Source organism: Passer montanus, unplaced genomic scaffold, assembly GCF_014805655.1.
Source record: "Passer montanus isolate IOZ18808 unplaced genomic scaffold, ASM1480565v1 scaffold39, whole genome shotgun sequence".
Classification (NCBI taxonomy): Eukaryota; Metazoa; Chordata; class Aves; order Passeriformes; family Passeridae; genus Passer; species Passer montanus.
Window position 1 is genome coordinate 1549338 of NW_024368707.1, and position 22298 is coordinate 1571635.

At 41.8% G+C, this 22298-nt stretch overlaps 3 protein-coding genes across 9 annotated transcripts in view; 1 reads left to right on the forward strand and 2 right to left on the reverse strand.

Moving 5' to 3' along the window:
- The window catches only part of NME7 (NME/NM23 family member 7), a 91430-nt gene extending 91246 nt beyond the window's left edge, over positions 1–184 (reverse strand). For 2 of the 3 annotated variants that reach the window (XM_039717930.1, XM_039717929.1), the window contains exon 1: positions 4–184. In XM_039717930.1, coding sequence (XP_039573864.1) covers positions 4–6 — 3 coding nt within the window. In that variant the 5' untranslated portion in view covers positions 7–184. The remainder of the gene's footprint in view (positions 1–3) is intronic. The other variant, XM_039717931.1, reaches the window with a different exon arrangement.
- Positions 117–8606, forward strand: BLZF1 (basic leucine zipper nuclear factor 1). 5 transcript variants are annotated; one of them, XM_039717924.1, is made up of 7 exons: positions 117–211; positions 1672–1728; positions 3065–3504; positions 4131–4330; positions 5893–6021; positions 6617–6836; positions 7014–8604. In XM_039717924.1, the coding sequence occupies exons 2-7, from the start codon at positions 1710–1712 to the stop codon at positions 7197–7199; spliced, it is 1194 nt and encodes a 397-aa protein (XP_039573858.1). In that variant the 5' UTR covers positions 117–211; positions 1672–1709; the 3' UTR covers positions 7200–8604. The 5 variants fall into 5 exon arrangements, with proteins under 5 accessions (XP_039573858.1, XP_039573859.1, XP_039573860.1 ...); XM_039717925.1 differs by having other exon boundaries at positions 155–286; positions 7014–8605; XM_039717926.1 differs by having other exon boundaries at positions 210–291; positions 7014–8606.
- A 242-nt stretch (positions 8607–8848) lies between these two features.
- CCDC181 (coiled-coil domain containing 181) lies at positions 8849–18690 on the reverse strand. The gene is given in 8 exon segments (XM_039717923.1): positions 8849–10212; positions 10214–10328; positions 10901–11055; positions 11697–11843; positions 13852–14096; positions 14214–14736; positions 15238–15416; positions 18338–18690. Coding segments are annotated over 7 exon segments (1389 nt in total). The 5' UTR covers positions 15394–15416; positions 18338–18690; the 3' UTR covers positions 8849–10164.
- Positions 18691–22298: the final 3608 nt, after the last annotated feature.

Sequence of the window (22298 nt, forward strand, 5' to 3'; positions counted from 1 at the left end):
CACCATGGCGATGACGGCGATGAAGATGATGACGGCCACGATGGCGATGCCCGGCCCGCCCCTGCCCCGGCAACCGAAGCGCCGCCCCCGCGCCCGGGCCCGCGATTGGGCGGGAGCGGACACGACTCGCGGGGCGCCCCGCCCGCCGCCGGACGCGGAAGCCGCCGAGGCCACAACCGTGGGGTTGTCGTGACATCGCTGCTGCGGGCCGGTCTGTTGGGGCCTGGGCTGGGCGGGCGGTGGCTGTGGGAGGCCCTGGATCTTGCAGGGCTTGGCGTCGTGAGAGGTGCGGTGGGTAATGATGCCAGCAGTGAGGGAGATGGAGTAGGAGGGGGACGTGTTGGGCGGCTTACAGTGCTTCCGCACGTACCTGGCCGGGATTGTAGCGTGAGGGAGCAGGATCAGCGGCAGGTCGTGTCTGATGGAGCAGATAAGCCCAAATACTCCTAATCGGTCTTTCGTTGAGTATTCTTGTCTTCTGAGGAACTAGGCTTTCATCCTCCTCATCAAGTAAATAGAGATCCTTAATCAAAAGGAATGAACAGCAGTGGTGATTTTTAAGTAAGCGAACACACAAGTCCAGTTGTAGAAGCAACAGATGGTGAGACATCTCTGTATCTGTAGTTTGAGAAAGCTCCAGGAGGAAAAGGTGTTTCTCGTGTCTTCTGTTCATCTCAAAAGATAAACAAGAGAAACCTGTCTGACACAAACCAAATCTTTAGTCTAGAAACCCAGAAGTAGCAGTGTCCTCATTGCTGCAATTTTCTTTGTAGAGCAGAGAGCTGCTGCAATGGAAGTCAAAAAGCTATAGTTAAACCGTTTCAGTTAGTGGTACAGGGAAAGAAAGCAAGGGCCCCGGGGATCTCCATTGAATAATGGGGAAAACTCGGGAACAAAAACAGCCAAACAAATAGGAGTATCCTGATCTCAAAGGAACATAGACCCTAGAAAAGAGGGAGTGTAATTGAGAGTGGATGGCCCTGTGGTCAATACCTTTGGTGGATAAGGGAGAAAATGGCCAGGATGGTGGTTTGGATCAAACTGGAGGTCAACTTTTGTTGTTAGTTAAACTAACCATGTGCACCCATTCAGGGCACCAATGCCTTCTTTGACTCAGAATTTGCCCTATCAAAAAGGTTGTTTCAGCAAGCAGGACTGAAGGAATGGTGCAGCTGTGCAGTTACCATTGTTTCCTCCTCACCTCTTCATCGGCTTGAAGCAGTGTAGGATTTTCTTTTCTCATGGTTCTGTGATTATTTTAGGTTATCTTGGCATGGTTATGCAGTTGTACTGTGGGAGTGTTACAGGCTTTTAAAGGGTAAGATGGGGGCTCACTGAAGAAAGCGGGGAGGGAGACCAGAAAAAAAATAATTGAGAAATGGAAACTAGAACAAGATGAGGAGCAATGCGAAGGAGTTGAAGTGCAGCTCTTGGTGAAAAAAAGACACAAGTGCCAGAGGACTCGCAATCTTCTTCTTTTAACTCTATGGGTTTTGGTGTAGTTTTTATCATTCTGTGTTTTCACTGTTTGTTTTGGTGTGGGCTTTTTCACTGTGCTGCTGGAACTGGAGTTTTAAGGTTTTACTAGAAAACAGGATCATCCAAGATTAAGTGCTGTGGTTACCTTGCTAAAGATTTTTTTTTTTGCCCCCCTCCTTATTTCTTCCTCAGACTTACCTAGTTAGGAAGAGCTGACTGCTAAAGAGAAAATGACATCTTTGGAAAAAGGTAGGTTGTTCATAAGGCATCTAAACAGACTGGATTAAAAAGTACTATAACTGGAATTCTAAACACCAGATTTACACTGTATACCAGGCTCCTTTCATTTAAATTTACTCCTTTTATGCAGCTATGAGGAAGTAGTTCTGTGACTTCATTCTTGCAGTGAAAACCAGAGCTACCTGGATGGAACAGCAATTGAATGTAGTTTTTCTAATCCAGCTCGACATTGAAAAATAAGTTTGTCACTGGTACTGGGATCTGTCTGTACACTTGTCTGACAGCCTCCCCTGGTATTTAGAACCTGTTGGTACTGATTCAGCAAACTTGAAAATGAGGCAATATAATGGTGTTATTACAGCATTTTTGAAATACATTAATATTTGGATAGAGGATACAAGCTGACATTACTGCCTGCAGTATGAGGGAAAAAAAGCAGTATGTGTAGCTATGACCTCAGAAACTTTATATCTCTTGCCCATTGTGAGGAAACTGCACTACAATAATTATTTATTCAGCTTAAAACTTAGTGGTCTTAAATTAATTTCAGTATATGTCAGATATGTTTGGGACTATAGAGCAGAATGCAGCATTACTGGGAACACTGGATTCTGTAGTTCAGAAATGGAGCCAACAACTGGGTTGTTGACCTTCACTTGGGCAACTAAAACATGTTAGTACTTAAAAGTCTGCTAAATTTCTGAAGGTGTCAGTAGCTCTCTGGGTAATAGCTGTTTTTCATTTGCTTGTTTTTTAAATGAAACTGCTCTAATTCTGCCAGCTCCCAAAACCTGATTTTGTTGTCAGCCTACAAGTAATGTTGTCAGTAATTTTTTTTTCCAGGAAAGCTCTTTTTTATGTCTGCATTTAATCTTGTATGGCAGCAGGAGATTAAAATTAATGCAATTCAGATCAATGTTTGTGTCTTGTACTGCTGTTGTTAATGAGCAATGCACATCTAAATGAGGACTTACTTGATTAAGGGCTTACTGTGAGGGTGGTGAGACACTGGAACAGGTTCCCAGGGAAGTTGTGGATGCCCCATCCCTGGAAGTATTCATGAACAGGTTGGACGGGGCACTGAGCAACCTGGTCTAGTGGAAGGTGTCCCTGCCCACAGCAGGGGTGTTGGAACAAGATGATCCCAAAGGCCCCTTTCAGTCCAAACCATTCTATGGTTTTCTGACTTGTCCTTGATAATCACTGCTGCAATGGACTATTTGACACAAGCAGTATACAATTAAAATCTCCAACTCCAAAGTACAGAAATTAAGGGAAGACTTACAATGACACTATAACCAAGTGAAAGGTGGTAAACTTTTAATCCACAATTTCTAAATTTCAGTTGATGATGCCTCAGCACCCATTCGAGGACCTGGAGATGGCATGGAAACAGAGCAAACAGCTGGAGCAGTGGAAGTAATCACCGGAGCAAACAGTGCAAGCCATCACATCCACCACAGCCCCCATAAAAAGACAGCTTCTTCCCTGAGTCCTGGAGTTCTGCAGCTGGGGAAAGTACATCCAGATAAATCAGTAGAGATTGAAGCTATTCGATTATTAGTCCCCAAAGCAGCCATCACCCATGTTGTTCCAACTAAAAATGCTAAGATAGCTAAATCTGTGGGTCATAAAGGAGACACGTTCCATCAGTCAGATGGAGCTACAGACCCCAAGAAAGAACAGACAGAGCTGAAAAATGCAATTGAAAAGCTAAAGAATTCAGAAAAGCGGTTGTTACAGGATAAAGAAGGTCTCTCTAATCAGCTGCGTATACAGACAGAGGTAAGAAGTTAAAGGTGTTTTCTCTCCCACAGCTGAACTGTTTTGGTTTGTAGAAGCAGTTTGTGAATGTGACCAAAGAGAACTGCTATGACACTTTAGCCTTGAAACAAATAGGTTCCCTTTTGAACTTACCAGCTAAGATATAGAGTAGAAGCACATAAAAGTATTCCAGTGCTGCTTCTCTGACAACAGATGAAAGAGTCAAAGACTTAGCTGGGAGAAACATACTAGATAGCTGCAGGGAAATGAATCTTTCATGAGGAAGACTTTGCCCTGTAATCACTAAGTTAAAAGTGTTATGCCCTAGAAAGATTGACTATAACTTCCTATTTCATACACCTGTGGATGTCTTGTCTAATCCTTTGTTATCTTACTGTTTCAGGGGTTGAATACTACTGAAACTTTGTTTTCTGCAGTAGGCTTTTATTCTTCCTCTTTGACTGTTAGAATTTAAACAAGAATATGTTGGACATGCATTAGGCTCATATGTTTGTGCTTGCCTGGATAGGTCCCATTCTGGAATGAGAAATTACAAATTGCTAAGAGTAAATTGTCTAAGTTGCATTGCATTCTTAGGAGTGTTTATTGTCTATTGATAGTTACCAGGGAGTCTGGTCTAATTGTAGGTCAATCGGGAGTTGAAGAAATTACTTGTTGCTTCTGTTGGGGACGATCTGCAGTATCACTTTGAACGGATGGCTCGTGAGAAGAATCAGCTCATCCTAGAAAATGAAGTCTTGGGCCGGAATACGGCTCAGTTGTCGGAACAGTTGGAGCGCATGTCTATACAATGTGATGTGTGGAGAAGCAAGTTCCTAGCAAGCAGGTATTCCCCCTCATGGAGCTGTCCTAACAGCATTCTCCTTCAGTCCTTCATCACATACACTCATTGCAATGTGCTTACATATGCAGAGGACAGCCACAATAGCCATACTGATTCCTACTCATAAATCTGAGAATACAGGAAAGGTATAAAGTAAGCTCCTTGTAAATCTGAATAGTCCAGCTTTTCAGAAGTAATACAGTGAATCATAACCTTTCTAAAATCTCAACTACAGCTCTGTCAAGAAAGCAAGAGAAGCTCTTAATTTTGATAAAACCACATGCAGTTTAGGGTACAGAAATGTCTTCTAGGTCAGCTGACTTACAGGTAGTTAGTTGATTTTCATCCCCAACCCCCCTCCAGTATGATACAGTCATAAATTGGAGAAGAAGCTGATGTGTTTAGGAGCTCTGCTTACAGCGAGTCAGGGATCTACTATAGAAGAAAGAGATGGGGGAACGCTTTATCAAACACTGTGTTACTGCTTGGAACCTTCCTGTTACTTCTTTAACGATAAAAGCAAGTCTGAAAGTCAATATCTCATTTGACAATGACTTTAAACTTGCCTAGTTGTCTTACCAGAAAATAATGTAAATAATGGTCTAGGATTTTTAATTTTCTACTATACTTGGATATAACTGACTGAATTATGATGTTTAATGCGTATTACAACATACCTTACTGCTTGAAGGAAATGGCAATAGAATACAGTCTCCTCCCTTTAATTTGCTGAAGAAGTTTCAGCATATGGGGTGTAATGGTACTCGTAAGTCCTAGCTGAGCAAGAGTTACTAGGCAAACTAGGGGGTTATTTTAACATTATGAGGAGTTCTGAAATCAGAGCTGTGAGTCTCAGCAGTGTGGTTAAAGTAACACTCTTCAATATTGTAACATCCTGGTTCATTTTTATCTCATATTTCTAACTGGTGGTTGTTTAAATGTCATTCTGGTTTTGCATTTGGAATATCACAGGCATTTGAAATGCCTGCTGGAGCAGTAGTGCCAAGCCTCGTGACATAGCAAAAAGTGACAGCAGCTGTCTCCTTTGTAGCTCTTAAACACTCATATCTGGCATCTGGTGATTGCCCCTGAGTAGGCCAAAGAGGTAAATGAATGCAGTCTATAGCCATAGCTTCCATTTTTAGAGAAGACTGAACAGATGTGATTATAGCATACTTGTGAGAATTGCTAGTAAATGAAAAATGTATTTAGCTTTTTCTTTCACAGGATCCTTGTCAACTATTTCCAAGATGTTTTGAAATGTCTGTTACTAGATTTGTATTAAGTGACCTAAGATTGTTTAAGCTTTGTTTAAGCTCTGTCAAAACATAACCTTGCACCTAAGATTGTTTAAGCTCTGTCAAAACATAACCTTGCACTGATGTTGGCTGTAGTTGAACAGAAATTATTCTTAATTAGGTTGATGTAGGCTCTGCATGGGGAGGGGATGGTGAACAGCAGCTTAATACTCAAGTTGAGCAGACAAATTATGTTTTGTAGTAGCAAAAAGTGACTTACAAGCTGTTCACTTCCACTGATATACTGACTGGAGATTTCCTTTGCAGGGTGATGGCTGATGAGCTGACCAATACCAGAGCAATTCTTCAGCGCCAAACCAGGGATGCACAAAGTGCAATCCAGGACTTGCTGAATGAACGCGATCAGTTCCGTCAAGAGATGATTGATACGCACAAGTATGATTTTCTAATCCAGACTACCTCTGTGCTAAACTTCATTTTTGTCAGTTTATTTTAGGCTAGAGGAGAATCAAATAACTTTCCCCTCTTCCAGTGATATTCAACAAAAATCAGTTATGTTGATGTATGGTATGGTCACTTTTCAGTCTTAGAGATGAAAGAGCAAAAGTAATAGAATACTTGTTTCATTCCCTAGAGGTCTGAGGTCTTAAGGGTAATAAACTATGGAACTGACATCCCTCACATCCTCAGGCTTTCTTTCTCTAATCACTTACTGTCTTGACTTCAAGTCTTCTCTGTTTCCTTCCAAAATATCAAAGAAGAGATCCTTCTACCTACATGGACTTTACAGTGCTCATTCTGCCAGATGTCAAATAAGTGTTCCCAGGATTAATGTCCTGTGTTGGTGAGGCCTTGCCTTGGAGAATAGCCCATTTGTCTCCTTGTTCTTAAACACTTTTTTGTCCGTTTCTTTGGTTTAAGGTGTAGCTTATGTAGTAAGCCTTGGGAAGAGATGATTTCTCTGAAGTGTGCTGGTTATACAATAGAGGATACAAACCCTATTAACAGTGCTTGTTTTCTTTCTGCACAGGCTGCTGGAGGAGCTCATGGTCTCTCTTCAGTGGGGGAGACAACAGACATACTATCCTAGTGCCCAGCCTTACACTACAACAGAGCTAGCAGCTGTGAATTGTAAGCTAGCCAAAGCTGTAAGCTCACATCTTCTAGGAAATGTTTGCACTAACAGTCCAAAAAAGACTTCAACAGCTATGGAGTTTTGCAATACCCCTGCTGAGAAAATGGCTGAAATGGTAAGAACTCTTGATGCACGTTAATATTAAGGTTCTGGATAAACGGATATTTCATTTTCAAGTTAGAAAAAAGACGACAAATGGCTTTTGAGCAGAAATTCTTCCTAGCTCTTAGAGAAGGAAAAAGCACACTAAATTGTATAAAAGTATTTTCAGTGTTAATTTTTCCATCCTTAGATGCTGCATGTACTGGATCCAGCTGCACATCCAGAGACATCAACAGAAGTTTCTTTTTCTGAGACTTCTCCATCTTCTTTCCTTTCTACAAAGAAAAGTATTGGAAGGTTTCACCCATATACAAGATATGAAGATGTCACCTTCAATTGTTGCAATCACTGTCAAGGAGAGCTGATAGCCCTTTAAAAGCCCAGCCAAGGCAGCTGCACATGCACTCTTTCTGAAGAATTACACTAGTTGATGTTCAGCAGGTTTCCTTTGTCCTTTTTCCATAATGAGTAGGTATGGCATTGGAAATGGTGCAGTTTCTGCTTCCCTACCTCTTGAAGTTACAGATTGACAGGATTTCCATAGTCTCTGGGATACTTCTACTATTTCTCAGCGGGGAAAGCTACTTATTTTCTTATACAAAGGCAAGCCAAAAAACATTATGCTGGTCCAATTTGTAGAGCATAGAGATGCTCTTGACTATTAACATTTATAGTCCTATTAGCAAATCTTAATGAATTTCCCTTCAGAGGGAGACAGAAGTGTAACCGTACCAAAGCAAATGAAGTGCTGATCAGTTATGCCTAAATTTAAAAATAAAGTAATGATAAATGGTCAGTTATATGCCTTTTTTTTTAAATTTTAGCCAGGGTGATGAACTGCCCTCAAGTCTATGTTCTACCTTTTAAAGTTAGTCATAAAAAGGAGTATGTGCAATGATTCTTCATAGCTGTAAGTTCTGAAAGCAAGACTATGTGCAATGTCAGCCCTCCTGTCAAGAAGGAGATAAAGCTTGAGTGAACTCTAGCTATAATACATAAGTAGTAACTGCTTTCAAGTGGGTTCTAGAAAACTGTGGGGTGAGGTTTTTCTTGTTTCCACAGAGCTAAAATAATGGCTTTTCCATTGTTTCAGCTTCTAGAGTGAAGCTGCTGCATAGCTGATCCTCAGCAAAGGCAGATTGACATAGTTCCTTTACTACATAGCATTGAATCCTGGCCTGGCATTAGGACTCAGTCCTTGCCCAAGGTTTTCCTGAGTATTATTGGGAAGGTGAAGATAAGCACTAAGTTTGCATTGGTACTGCTAAAAAAAGTACTTTTTTACTTGTATGGTTTTATAATCTTTATGTAGATTTGAAGTTCTTGACATAGGCTTGAAGAGAATTTCTAGGAGACAATCTGCTAAATCCAAAGAAGCCTATTTAAGTTTCTTAGTTTGACATCCAAATTTACCATATGAAGCTGTCTAGTTTAGGGAAAAGGTTTCTGAAATGGTTGTTTTTACCCAATTTTCCTTTGAATCTCATACCCATGATCAGAATATGTAAGCTGTGAGTTCTTGCTGTTGCTGGCTCTGATTTAGTTTACATGGAGAAAGTTACAATAAACATCCTTTACTTGCTTTCATGTAAAGGCTGGTCTCTCCAGAGTGTTTGGGTCCCATCTGGCAAGCTTCGGACTGTAGCCCCTTGCAGCCTTTACAAGGACCAAAGTAAAAGACTGGAGGTGCTCTTCTCCTCTCAGGACCAAAGATCCCACAGCTTTGTTGTGGAATGACTCCAGGGGATCTGAGATGGGAAAGAGGCAGTGTCCCAGAAGAGAAGGAGACCTGGGGGTTTCCTCCCGAGAGCTTTAAGCTCAGAGGAAGGGGAGTGCAGGAAGGGGGCCACAGCCAATGGGATACAAGTGAGGAAGGGGCAAGGGGAGGAGTAAACCTGGGAGAAACCATTACCACCAGGGCTTTTGTGGGGAAAGGAAATGGGACAGACCATGTGACCAGTGCAAATTACCAAACACCCAGTGCAAAAACAACTACTAAATAAAATATTTAGTGCAATACAACACTTTCATGTTGCAGTTTTGGATTTAATAAAGTCACATTTCTGACCCTGTTTTCTCTGTAGTATAAATGGAACTACATGACATTGAACTGTGAAACCCTTCACCCTGCTGGTGTGAGGCAATGAACAGAGAAGCATCTCTTCTGTAGTTTTCTACAATTAGGGAGACGGTGTGTGTGAACCTTTCAAACATTCCTCCTGGATTTGCTTGCTAGACACAGGAAGCTCTTCAGGCCTTTAGTGTCAAGGAAAGGCACTGGAAGGAGGAAGGCACCTGTTACTTACGTGTCCCATTAGCATGTGATATTTTCATTTTGTGTCCGTACTTGCTCTCTGTGCTGGCAAAAGCTGCAACAGAGCAGCCTCCAGTCCAACACCAGTGCTCTCAATGTGCCTGTAAGTAGCTCCAAAAATAACCGAGAAAAATGCTACCAGCAAATCTGCTTTGCATCTACTACACTCCCAGAAAACACTGTCAATGTTGAAAAATTTAAAAGCAATGCCAGGATCATGAAATCTGTTGGGGCATACAGCTGGACAGAATGCTCTTCTTCCTTCACTAACTTTATGATTTCATGAGTGACGTTGGCATGTTCTCTATCAAGAGTTCACAATTTAGCTGGGTAAGGTGGTGTCGTTTGGTAGATTTATTATAATAAACATTGACATTTATATAAGGAACGTAGCTTCCTTACTACTGGAAAAAGGTCATAATCTGCACAACCTTTTAATTCCATGAATAGAAAACTACTGGATTTGACTCACAGAAGTAAGTTTCAAAACCTGTTGCATGATCACCTACACATTAGTATTCAAATCACCACTTTCCAGGAACCTAAAAGAACACAGTCCTCCAGTCTAGAGCTGGTCAACAGATCAATAGGAAGTGATACAAGAAACATGATTTTCCAACAACATAACACCTGGCACAGTCTTAATCACTAGCAGCATCAAACAGCAATATTAATCCACCAAAAATTCAACGTTTTACACAGTAGCCTGCATCAAGGAATCAACGATGGAGGAGAATATAAAGTGCCTTTTAAATAAGGGAATGTGTATTTGCCACCATCATATATACATCTTGCGCTCATTTAGATTTGGTTAAACCAAGAAGATCCCCGAGTTATGCAATAAAGCAGGCTTTTCAACTAAATTACAAATAAATAGATAGTAAAATCATTGTCACTGAAGGTAACTGTTAAACTTGCTTGAAAGCTTTAAAAACACCACAAAAAGTCAGTAGCTGTAAAGGACAAAAATTCAAGTCATAAAAATTAAGAAGATTGTCACCAAGAACTCCGTGGCTTCATCAAATTTTCAACTGTAATAATCTGAGAAACAAAAGGATTTGGGCTCTGAATTAAATATAGTGCATGTTCCGCATTTGTCTTGCTCTTCTGGCTTCTAGTCTAAGCTGCCTGGCTCTCTCTTTAGCAGCTAGTTCTGCTGCTTCTTTTTCTTCTCTCTTCCTTCTCAGCCAGCTGTGGAGAGAGAACGAGGACCAGAAGTACTGGCAGTTGTAATTTCAAGTTTTACATTATCCATTCAAAGGAGATTTGTCCCCCCCACTTAACTGGAGCCCACCATGTCTTGTAGGGTGAAGCTGGGTGTTATGGCTAAGACAGTCTAAAAGCCAGCCATACGCAAACACAGGAAGCATTACTTTCCCACCCCAATTTTCGTGTTTCTGTACCCACCTTCACCTCCCCCCTTTTGTTAAACCGGATTAGCTTTATGCTCTATTCATGGACTGAATCAACCCAAGGTTGCTCCAGAACAGGCAACAACGAAAAGATCCCTTTTTCAGCAAAAGTAATTCACTCTTTTCAGCTCAGGTTCTGACAAATAATTTCACAGCAGTGAACAAACAACATCAAGGAACTGACGTATTTTTGTTAGGGTGTAAGTTTAAAAGGGCATATTCATGGAGAAAAAAGCCCCTCCAAAACAATGAGGACTTCAATATCAAAGATGTACCATAAGATAGGTACAATTTTGAGATGACAGACTACAGAAGTTTCAAATGTGGTCCCTTAGGAATGACCCTACTCACTCTCTAAAAGCTCTGTCACAATCCTCTGGGCTTGGAAAAAAGGCTACTTCCTCAGTTTGGCGTCTCAAGACTTCTATCCGTCTTTCTCTCACATACTGTTGGTGCTTTTTTTTAAGCCATAACTGGTAGGCTTCTTCTGGATCCCTGTGCACCTCCTAATTAATAAAAAAGACATGTGTACACAAGGGTTATCGGTAAATAACCTTTATAATAATCACATTATAATAGGGGTTTTTTTGTATTCTGCCAGCATCTCCCCTCCATGAAACATACTTTATAAACACACTAGAGCATATGCTAATCTGGCATAGAATATATACATGAGCAAGCATTCAAAGCACCATGTTTAAAAAAGTACTGAATTTAGCTTTTCAAGCCCATTGCTTTAAGGCAGAAGAACTTTAGAACAGCATCTGAATCTCCAGGTTTTGATCAGGTCATGTGCATTAACTGCTTAGTAACAACTTCTGATGGTAAGGAACATACTTCAAAGAGTCTTCTGGCTGCTTGTTCACTCACAGCTCAATCAAGGCTTTCCCCTGGTATATGGCAGCATCACTGTAACCCCTGTGATTTATAGTTGAGTTCATGTGTGCTGCTTCTACACATTGCAAGCCACTCTGCTAAGATCAATCATAAATCTGTAAGTCTACCTCTTCACTGAAAACAATGTAACAACAATATATCCCATTGCTGTAAAACTTCATACATTTAGCTAAGAAGTCAGGTTTAGAATTTGGCTTTCCTATTTAACAAGAGCACTACAAATCCCAGTTCCACATTAGGGAGACCTTACTTTGATGCTCAGCTCTTCCATCTGTTTTGCACGACGAATTCGCTTTTCTTGTTGTACCTGTTCTCTCTTCTTTTGTAACCAAGCTTTAAAAACCATTTCACTCTGTCGTCTCCTCATTTCTTCTAGTTCCCTTTTCTTTTCTTCTTCCTTAAGTGGAAGGAAAACTGAATAAACTCAGTTTTTAAGAGAATTATCTTATTCTGCAAAGACTGTTGCAGGCAATAAATAAGCCATTTGAATTGCATGAGAGACACACTAAAATACAGATGAAACAAGAATACTCAAAGATTGCATCACAGCTGATACAACATTTAGGAAGAAATTGTTTGGAGTGCTTCTGTTTGTGATATATTCAGACACTTTTAGTCTAATCCTTTTTGTGATTACCTTTATTTCCATGACACCTCTCGACTCAGAGACATTCAAATATCATCAGGTGAAAACTCTTAAAATTAAGTCTGCCCCATATCTCTGGTTAGCTTAGAATCACTTTAAATTTATATATTTTAAAAATAAATCCAGCTCTCAGGCTTGATGGATCACTAAACCCTAATGGATATTTAACAACACATGGACTGCAGGCACCATCTTATAAAAAAGAACCTTTTTCGGACATGAAGTTGCAATATATTTACTTAAGGAGTATTAATAGCTTCAGGCTTTTTTCAAGTGTACAAAATGAACTGATATTTACACAATTGAGAAAAGTTTCTTTTACTTATTAATTACATTTCAGCTAATGATAAGTATGTACGAAGAGGAGAAAAATTTTCAATTAATGCTTCAGAAAGCTGATTAGGACACTTTTACCAGGATTTACTCTCTTTGACACAAAAGCTACAATCCGTACTCATTTCAATACTTCGAGAAATCTAATCTTGCAATTAGATGATGTTCCTCCCACCTACACACAACTTCCTTATATCCTCCAAAGTTACCATTTCTAATTTACTGGAACGAAAGGAACTCCACCAAAATAAAGCAGAAAGATTCTAGTAATGTCAAGAAATGTTTAATGCCTGTGAAATCCATCACAGAATGGAAGAATTCCATTCCAGAATGAAGAAATAAGGTAACACATCCTTACTTTTCCATAAGTCAGCCAACAAAGAAAGAAATTTAGCACGCACTGTTAGGAAAATAACCTTCCTTCCACTCACTGCCCTACCTCTTATATTAAATAATAGAGCATGGTTTCAAGAGATCTAGTCTTATATGCACAAAGAAAACACTTCAATTGCTCATCAGATTTCATACCCCTCATTACTAAGCTGAGCCTCAGCAACCTTTTCAAATAAAGCAGGCTAGAGCTGTTTCCACAGATAGAAAGTAATCTTGGAAGCTACTTAGCCAGCTTAATTAGTACATCATGGCGCAGAAAAATGGCAGATGCTTCATGCTCCGTTTATAGAGCAACACACATAGCAATTTACCTTTTTGTAATTGTATCATCATAATGCAAAAAGAAGAAAAAAATCACCATTTTTGAACTCTCTGATAAAAAATTTCTGAAGTCCTCATTACAGCTGTCAGAGGCTGACTCTCTTATTATATTTTTTTCTGTGTAAGGAGCTGAGAAAAAATTAAAATGGTTCTTACAGTTGCTCTGCTGTGTACATATTATATTATGACTGAACACTCTCCCATATGATAATTGCCCAATCCATACTTGTTGCGTACCCAAATGTGCCCCAGCCTTAAGTTAATGTAAACTTCCTGCACTGCAGTATAATATGTGCAGATATGACACCATGTGCTACATTCCATAAACTGTGGGACTGTGAGAGAACCTAGGTAGAGAGAAAGTCATGAAGCAAAAACAGTAAGAAAACTATAACAGAAGAAGGCCCATTTAAGAAGGATATATTAAATAAATACTTAATTTCTCCTCTGAGCAAGGCATGGTCATATGCCACTCTGGGAAAGGAGCTTTGAGAGAGTCTATACAAACGCCAGAGAATTACTGTTATTATTATGATTGCTGTTGTTGTTATTATTATCATTATATTATTACTATTATTACTATGTTGTTATTACAACTATTATTGCTGCCTCTTTTATCAAGGAAGAAGGGTGTAAATACCCTGAGCCCATGGTCTTTGTGGAGGGGGGGAATAGGATGGTCACTGTCATTTACTTTTCTCTATTTATTTACCTCTCTCTTCAGTCTTTCTTTCCTTAGTTCTATCTGCCTCCTTAATTCTTTTTGTCTGGGAGTAAGACTGTAAGTAGAGCTTTTCACAGGTATGTTTGCAGACTCAGTCTTCTGTTTTCCCAGATCTTTTGCACCATTCAAAGCAGAATCTGGCTGCTGCTTAGAGTCAGATGGAGGCATTTCTTTCGCTTGAAAGGTAGTAGGCAAAGAACCGAAGAGTTCTGAAGTCTGTTGAGTTTCAATATCTGTAAAAGAAACACTTATTGGGGCCAAAATGACCTGACTTTCAATATCACATAAACTTAAGAGTTCAAACTTTCCATCTTTTTTGACTAGAAATTTACCATTTGTCTTCTCCTTACCTAAGCCAGCATGTTCTGAAAGTGATTTGTTTTTCTGTCCCTTGTCGTCAGAAATATTCAGCTGAGACAGTCCATCTGAAACGTCTCCTCTTGCAAGGTCAGTTTTACCAACTTCAGCACCTCTTGGAGGAGGAGCTTGAAGATTCACTTCATCCTCAAATTTTAATTTCCGTTCTCTGTTTTCATTCACAGGAGCCTGATTTTCCAGCTCTTTGTTGGCTTCTTCAATCTTTTCCAAGACATAACGTTTTATTTCTTCATCGTCTCCCTCATCCAGTTCCTGCTCATTTTCCAGCCTGGATTCTTGTATAGAGCTTTCTCTCTCAGCATCAGATTCATGGTCCTCCTGTTCAATAGCTGACCCGGATTGCAAATATTTTTCATTAGAGTATATCACTTTCACATTTACATCTGCCTCTGAATGCTGATCTAGATTTTCTTTCATTTCTTCATTGTCTTCCTGAAAGTTGTCTGCAGTTTTAACAATTTTTGCTTCAACATCCTCTTCCTTTTCTTCAAGATTCTAAAAAAAATTAAAATAAACTAGTCTTTTCTCTCAACAAAGAACAGTTATCAAAGAAAGAGGAAAGAAACAATGAGAGAGAAGAGCAGTACAAACTATATGCATTCTAAACTGTTAGTAACTAACAGCTTTTTTGACACTAACAAGTCTCTTCATTTTCTTCATGTTTACATTCACACAAAGTTTAACTAACCAGTAAAGTGATTAGTGACAGCATAAAACCACAATGAGTGTTATACAAACACTTAAAGGAGTACAGAAGTACTTTTGAAAAAAAGGAACATTTTCAATGAACACTGAATATTCTGCTTTATGCATATTAGAACCAAAATAACCAGTTTGTTGAAGTGTTTTCCATTATAATTCCAAATAACCTTCCTTGTCAAATTTCAGTGAATGCATCTACACATTTCAAGCAATACTGAATTTATGCCTATGATTCCAAATATTACTCAATTTTGTCTTCTAAATAACACAACTAGCATTTAATATAACAAATACCTCTTTTTCACCAAGGTTTTGTTTTTCTTCTTCATCAGTTAGGCATTCAGTGTCTTTTTCAAAATCATCCTCATATTCTGCATTTTCTGTTGAATCACCCACATCTGCTTGATCTTCCTTTTGATCAGGATCTCTTTGAGCTTCCTTTTCACTCATTTTGGTGATGTATTAGAGTAATACTACAAAAAGGAGAGGGAATAAAATGTTTTCAAACTCTAGTGACAAATACTGATATCTCTTGTGACACCCACATCAAAATTGTGAGTAATATTAATACAAGCATGTTAGACAGTGCCACAGCACCTCAGGACTACGGATCACCAATGGCTCATAAATATGAATGGTTTTGGCCTTTCTAGCTCTGGCTACTGGGAAAAGGTTTGAGTTAAAGCAAATCAAGGTGATTTAATGTCTTCGACAGAGGTTAAACTCATGATCTCTTAACAGTTAGCCTTGTGCTTGGACAAAGAGACCACTATTTTATGTTAGGTTGAAGTGCTACAAACTTCTTGCTTGTATCTTACCTTGTTTGTATCTTATCTTGTTTAAATGCTCTGTAACTTTAAGTACTCATTAACCTGTTAATCAGGCTGGATATAATCATGCTCATGACAAAGCTGAAGATGAGCCACTATAATGACTGAATCTTTTAATAAATATTTGTACTGCATAACACACAGGTGCCACCAGCTCCTGAAGGACTGCTTAAATTCCGGGGCCAGGTGCTCCAGGCTGCCTGCTGCCCTTCAGTTCAGCTCACTCAGTACAAGGCATCAAACACACAGAAGTTTAAAGATGTGGACACACTCACGAGCCTAGAGACCTGATTTTACTCTGTTTATAGCTTTAGCCCCTCATAATTCCTTCAATAATTTATTACTTTTTACAAAAGCAGCACAGAAGAAGAAAATATCAATTATTCAAAAGTTCCTGCTCTTTTTGCACTATCTGATGTAGGCTGGAAGGTGCCACTTCTACATGCCTCTAGGAGGATTAATCAGTGTCATTTTCAATATACCAAAGATCATTACTGTTGTGACAGAACAAGGAGTAATGGGTACAAATTGAAAGAGGGGAATTTTAGGTTAGATATCAGGATGAAATTCTTTGCTATTTCGGTGCTAAGGCACTGGAACAGGTTTCCCAGGGAGATTGTGGCTGCCCTGTTCCTGAAAATCTTCAAGACCATGACGGATGGTGCTTTGAGCAACCTGGTCTAGTGGAAGGTGTCCCTGCCCATGGCAAGAAGGTCACAATTTTATGAGGTCCATTCTAACCCCTTAACATTCTATGATATGAAGTGGCAAGACAATATGGGGTGTAAGAGAGAGCTCTGACTCTGGATGGCCCTAGAACAGCAAGATAGCTCTTGCTGTGTGACCATCCTGCCCTTCCAGACAAGAATCACAGAACCAGAGAATCAACAAAGGTTGCACCTGGACTTTCAAATCTGTCTACACGTTTTGTAAAAACTCTTTCATGCAGCAGATGTTGCTTAAATTCTTCCAAGCTTTTGTTTGAGTTCTGATGAGCATCTCTGAGTTCTCAGTTATTTATTCTCAGGAACACCAGCTCTGCTCCTCAGAATTCAGTATTTCAAGCTGGTAAAGAGCAATGTTCTTTTAAGCCTCAAAGCTTAGTCAAGATTTGTTTTAGAATGTAATAAAGCTGGGCATTCTTTGCTGCAAAATTGTACAGAAACTTTTAAAAGCTCTTAATTTTCTCAGATCCATATGTTGTTCAAGAAAACCTGGCAGTTTTTTAACTTCTTCATAGCTACCACTTGCCACTGGAATCACTCATTCACACTAGATTTCTCAGAATTTAAATTTTAAGAGCTCACTCAGAACGTTTCCTTGGCTTTCCATAATACTCATGTTTTTCCTGCACTACTTCATATGACATGTAATGATTTTTGCTGTGAAATGCCCCTTCCTTAACAAGTATCCTTGGTTTGGGTGATGACATACCTGGGATCTTAATGGAGATTATTTTGCTCTAGTGCATATTCCGCACAAAACAACTATTACTCTGTGACTTCATTATAATGATAAGCAGATGCAAAAGCTGCACAGATGAATTGTGCCTTTAAAAAAACATGTTCACATCAGTCTGTGGCACTCAATACAAACACATTGAACATGCTGTTTAATTCATTTAGGTGAAGTGTAATAATGGGGAGCAGCATACAAATCAGCTTTTCCTGTTATAAGATAAAGTAGCCATTGCTGAAGAGTAAACTGCCAATTCAATTACTTGTTTCATAGAATGTTAAGGGGTTGGAATGGACCTTAACATCATCTAGTCCCACCTCCCCCTGCCATGGGGAGGAACACCTCCCACTAGACCAGGTTGCTCAAAGCCCCATCCAGCCTGGCCTTGGACACTTTCCAGGATGGGGCATCCACCATCTCCCTGGTCAATCTGTTCCAGTGTCTCAACACCCTCACAGTGAAGAATTTCTTCCTTATATCTAACCTAGACTTCCCCTCTTTCAAGTCTCCACTCATTTCACCTTGTCCTGCCTCTGCAGTTCCTGACAAGGAGTCCCTCTCCAGCTTCCCTATGGGTCCCTTCAGGTACTGGAAGGTTGTGATGAGGTTTCCACACAATCTCCTCTCCAGGCTGAACAGCCCCAACCTTCCCAGCCTGTCTCCACAGGGAAGGTGTTCCTGTCCTCTTACCAACCTTGTGGCCTCCTCTGGACTCGCTCCAACAGTTCCACGTCCTTCTCATGCCATGTCCTTCTGGTGCCTTGGGGGCACCAGAAAATCCTGAATCAGCCCCTATTCTATTTTGGATATTATGAAATAAAGTGATTCAGCATTAAGAGGGACCGAAAGTATTCAGGAAATCTCAAATCTTCATTTACACCTGCTTCTGTTCTACTTGTGATGTGTCTGTGGGGGGTGTGCGCTGTGACCATTTGTTCTGCACGGCTTAGTAACATCTCTACGCGGTTACACTCAGGCAGAGTCACAACAAAAGGCGAGACAGAGCGACGGATTTCTGTCGCTTTGTCCTTCGGCACTAAAACATACACACATACACACAGACCCACGAACCCGAGCTCCACGAGGGGGGTGGGGAACGTCCTCACCAGCATTCCCTGCTCCCCTGGGACACGCCAGGCGCCGCCGCTCCGTGCCGGGGACGAGGAGCCGCCGCCGCCGGGAGTTGCGGTTGCCGTGGCAGCGGCGGGGCCGCTCAGGGCCACGGCGGCTCCTGAGGGACAAACGCCGCCTCCCGCAGGCCCTGGCGCCCGCGAGCAGGCCGGGCCGCGCCGCTCTGTTGCCATGGTGACGGGCCTCCTCGCCGGGTTCCCGGCCTCTCCCCTGTTCCGTGTGGCACAATTCCACCTAAGGCCTGGAAACTCTGGGGAAGCAGAGCGCTGACGGGAGCGGGGCACACACACCCCACCAGGAGAAGGGCAGCTCTCCCTGTCCAGCCGAAAGCCCTTCTTTGTTGCTGTTAATTTATGCACTTCTCAGGGAGCAGCCTTGGTTTGTGTGTTGTATTATTCATCATGCTCCGGCTGGCAATGAGCAATCGGATCAGCCCAAGAGTGTCAGTGTCAGAATGTGGGCTTTTGTTAGACACAGAATCACAGAACTGTTTGGGTTGGAACAGGATCTTGAAGCTCCAACCCCCTTGCCATAGGAAGGGACAACTTCCACGAGACCAGGCTGCTCAGAACCCCATCCAACCTGGTGTTGAACACCTCCAGGGTTGGGACATCCACAGCTTCTCTGGACAACCTGTTCCAGCGTCTCACCACTAAAGAAGACAGCACTGAATCTCCAGAGGCACACCTCTCTGTGTTAACCACACACTGCTCCTTGAACTCGTACATGAAAAAAAAAACCCTCCAAAACAAACAAACAAACAAAAAACCAAACAGGAATGCCCTGAATTAATTCCCTTCTCGGTGAAAAAAAAAAAAAGGCAAAAAACCCAAACAAAAAAAAAACCCACCCTGATTTACCTGCGGAGCCAGGAGGGCTGGCAGAGCGAGAAGGATCAGACTCCTCAGTGGAGCTAGAGGGAGGTGGCAGGTTGCAGTCTCACCAGGGAGAACCAAACACCCCACTGGTAATGGATGCTGTGCCCCTGAGGCCAGCAGGTCCCCAAAAAGTTGTGTGACCACCAGACTCCCCACAGAGCTCACTGCAAGGGCAAGCAGCTGTCAGCAGCCATTCAGGGTGATAAAGTTCACTCAGCATCACAAAATGCTTCCCAGCACTGAATTTTGGGAGATGACCCTCCTCAGCTCTTCTACCAGCTGGGGCTGCAGTAGCATGGATCCCTCTGGGGGGAAAGAGGGAGAGAGCGAGGGAGGGAGTTCTCACTGGCAGGACTGACATGGTGCCCATCACACTGTCATGGCCCCAAGTTCTGGATACACTGGCCTGGCAAAGCAAAGGATGACTGTCTATAAGGCCATACACCTCAGAGGGCAGCACCTCCCCTGTACTAAAGGGTTAATGCTAATGAAAGAAAATACAAGCAGAAAACAGCCATAAAGCCAGAGCTTTGGTAACTCTCAGAGTAACTCAAGTAGGGTCCCCCCTTTCACTCAAAGTTCCACGGGACAGAAAAGCTGAACCCCTTCAAGGTGAGGTTCACAAGTTCTCTGAAGACTTCTGTCATCATAGGCCACATGCCATAGGAGGAGGCTGGACTCCATGACCTCAGGGTTTCTGCTCATCTTACACCATACAGTGAAAAAGAAAACCAGGTTTTGACATTGGTTCTAGTGGTCTGGCAGGCTCCCTTACACTTACCAGAGATAATGCTCAGTTACCAGCTTGGCAATAGTTCCTGCTGTACCTGGCAAAATTTCAACCAGTGACCTCACCCAGGGCACGCAGTTGTCCCACCCTTGAAGGCAATGTGCTGAATTTCTGATTTTCCACATTTCATTTTGACAAGTTCATAGCAGTCTAAAATACAGAGAATTGGGTACAATACCAAGGCTTTCTGGTCTGCTTTTATTATAAGACCATCATTCATCTTAAAAGCCAGTGCTATCCTTTTAATTCACAAGAGATGCTTTATGCAACTAATTACAAATCAGTGTGATTAAAACAAGGATTAGACCCTATTGTTGGGAAGTCAAGCTGTGATGTTTGAGAATAATAACTTAATGATTTAAGTCAATCAAAACTGATCTATGCATTATTAACCCATATGTCATTAAATGCTGGTTTTCAGATGTTCTCATGTGTGAGGAAGCTGCAGAGCATGGCTACAAAAAATGCAAAGAAAACAGCAGTAAAGCAGTGCAGGGCTCATAGGACAGACCCCCGGCATGTTGGCTGCTGTTTTCCTTGTCACTAATGCATCAGACACTGTTCAGGGAACAGATTCATGGACAGTGAGTGAGTGTGTTTTGCAGAGAAAGGCTGCGTAACACCTCCAGAGCAACATTAAACAAGCACCTTAACACCTTTTTTATATAGTGTAGGAAACAGTTGATACTGTCAAAAGCCACTGGTAACAGGGTTCAGAGCATCCAGTCTCCTGCCTCTCCCATAGCCAAAGTCCCTCTTTCCTTCCCAGTACTTAGCTACAATCACACTGATAAAGAAAACACAACCGCTTCCACACAGAGACCTTCCCTTTCCCTGAGAGCACTGCCAGAGCAGTCGGCTATGTCACACATGCACACAGCCACACCAGGGGCTGAGTGCAACCCTGCCTTGCCCTGGCGGACTCTCACAGCCACTGCTAGCCCAGGGGAGAGCAGTGGGTGCTGCTCCTGAAACAGCAGTCTCTCGCAGCTCTTACTATTTCTTGCTTTTTGGACAGAACAAGCCCAGCACCCAGTCCCTTGCTGTAGCAGTAATCCCAGGAACTACACCTCATTCTACCAGCATCACAGCAAACCCAGTGCAGGACAGAGATTCAGTTGAAACACTCACCTCCAGCAGCCCCCAGCATCAACTGGAACAAAGAAACAGCCCCAGCGTCCCAGACAGCCAGCCGTGTGTAGTGTTTATCTCATCTCCACCAAACGGCACTGCGTGCTAGATCTCCAGCGCAGAAATTCTGCTCCTTCACAGCAGCTGTGTGCCCCTTTCAGCTCTCTGAGCTGTCCATGATGTGGCAGGATTCGATGGGAGGAGCAAGGACTGCCACAATTCACGTGGACTTGCTTCACTTGCAAGAGAGAGCAGCCTTTCACCAGCACCAGATGAGAAACACTTGAACCCACCTTAAGGGTAATGCGTTAAATGTATGACCTATTACTTATATTCCGGACATATGCAGAGGTTTTAATCCCTGACTCTGTCAAGAAACTGATCCCTCCACAGCTGACTCCTGTATTCACCCAGGGAAGGCAGATGAATGAAATTCAGAACAGACCTGACATGTGAACAATCCTTCAGCAATAAAGGAAGCTCTGAAGGAAGCATGTGTAAGAAAGCCTGCCCTCCCCCTCTCCTCCCCAGAACACCCCTTTTCTTTTGTTTTTGGTGCTGTGCACAGGCTTGTTGGGCTACTACCCACACAAACCACTGTGCCCTCCAGCCTCGCCTGTACTATGAGGTACAAGCCATATCTTCTAGAAACACGGCACAGGAGTCTTCCAAGGCAGGGTGTGCCAGCATGGGGAGCTTACAGCATTTCTCCTTTAAGGCGTCAATTTTGTAATTAGGTCAATATAAGTAGAAAGGTCCTCCTGCATGGCAACCCTACACCTGCTTTCCCGTACTGTCATCCCCAGTTAGACAGGAGCACCCTCACCAGGGCTACCCTGCACTGGTGAGTGATGATCTCCCTCTGCAGACCAGTCTGCACTGGAATTAGAGTGGTGCTTCTGGACTGCTCAGCAGTTAAGAATCCCCAATGCAAGACACTCACACAGTTATACAAACCTACACAAGCCAGCCAGCAACTATCAGCTTCTTGAAGCCTTGCTTCTTTTTTGTTCAAAAAACACGTTTTGTTCTAAATTGTTTTTCTCTTTGTTACAAAGATGCTCAGAACAACCTGCAGCAGTAGAGCGATGGATCGGCAGGGAATCAAAATGGAGAAAAAATATTTTCCACACAGGA